A 694-nucleotide genomic window follows, 5' to 3' on the forward strand; every position below is an offset into this window, starting at 1 on the left:
CAGCATCTGCTGCAGTAAATTGGTTTATTTTAGAAGTTAAAGTGAATAAATGAAATAAGAATAAATAAAAAAGGTTTATTTGATGAAATAAAAGGAAAAACGCGCAGGGCTGCAGCAGATCTGCACACGGGGCGTGCAGGGCGCAGACGCGGTTCCCCGCGAGAGTTCGGGTGTACAGACAGCTCGTAGCCCCTGTTTCGAAAAGCCCTTTCCGAATTTAAAAAGTCATTTTAATTATATTTGCAATTTCGAATTTAAAAAAGAGAAAAGGGCAGCAGTGGGGCGCATGGCTAGTTCGTCTCGGGGAGGCGAGCGGTGCACACCGGCGGCTCTCCACAGCAAATGCGTATTTGTTTCGAGTTCAAAACGCGAAATAAATGCAAAATAAAGTTTATTAATGCATTTAATTTGCAAAAAGAAGAACTTCGAGGGTTTTTAGTTCGAGTTTGAAGCGCCGTGGGGGGCGGCGACGTGAGCGGCCCCCTGTGCTGCTGCTGCTGCTGCAGCCGCTGGAGCAGCAGCGTGCTGCTGCTGCTGCTCCCTGCCTCTTATTTACTGCCTTCTTTGTCTTTTTGTCTCTTTTTGAATTCATTTGCTTCCAATTAAACTCCCCAGCACGATGGTCTGCCCCCGTACGGCTTCTGCTGCGCTGCTCGTCTCCTGCGCCGCAGCAGCAGCAGCTCCGCTGCTGCAG

At 48.8% G+C, this 694-nt stretch overlaps 1 protein-coding gene across 1 annotated transcript in view; it reads left to right on the top strand.

Annotated features, from left to right (window-relative positions):
* Positions 1-619: 619 nt before the first annotated feature.
* The window catches only part of ETH_00035975 (uncharacterized protein), a gene marked incomplete at both ends in the record, with an annotated part of 3595 nt that continues 3520 nt past the window's right edge, over positions 620-694 (top strand). Inside the window, one exon of the mRNA XM_013373854.1 lies at positions 620-692. Within this exon, the coding sequence (XP_013229308.1) occupies positions 620-692 (73 nt within the window). The remainder of the gene's footprint in view (positions 693-694) is intronic.

This window comes from Eimeria tenella, genomic scaffold (assembly GCF_000499545.2).
Source record: "Eimeria tenella Houghton genomic scaffold, Eth_scaff1799, whole genome shotgun sequence".
NCBI lineage: Eukaryota > Apicomplexa > Conoidasida > Eucoccidiorida > Eimeriidae > Eimeria > Eimeria tenella.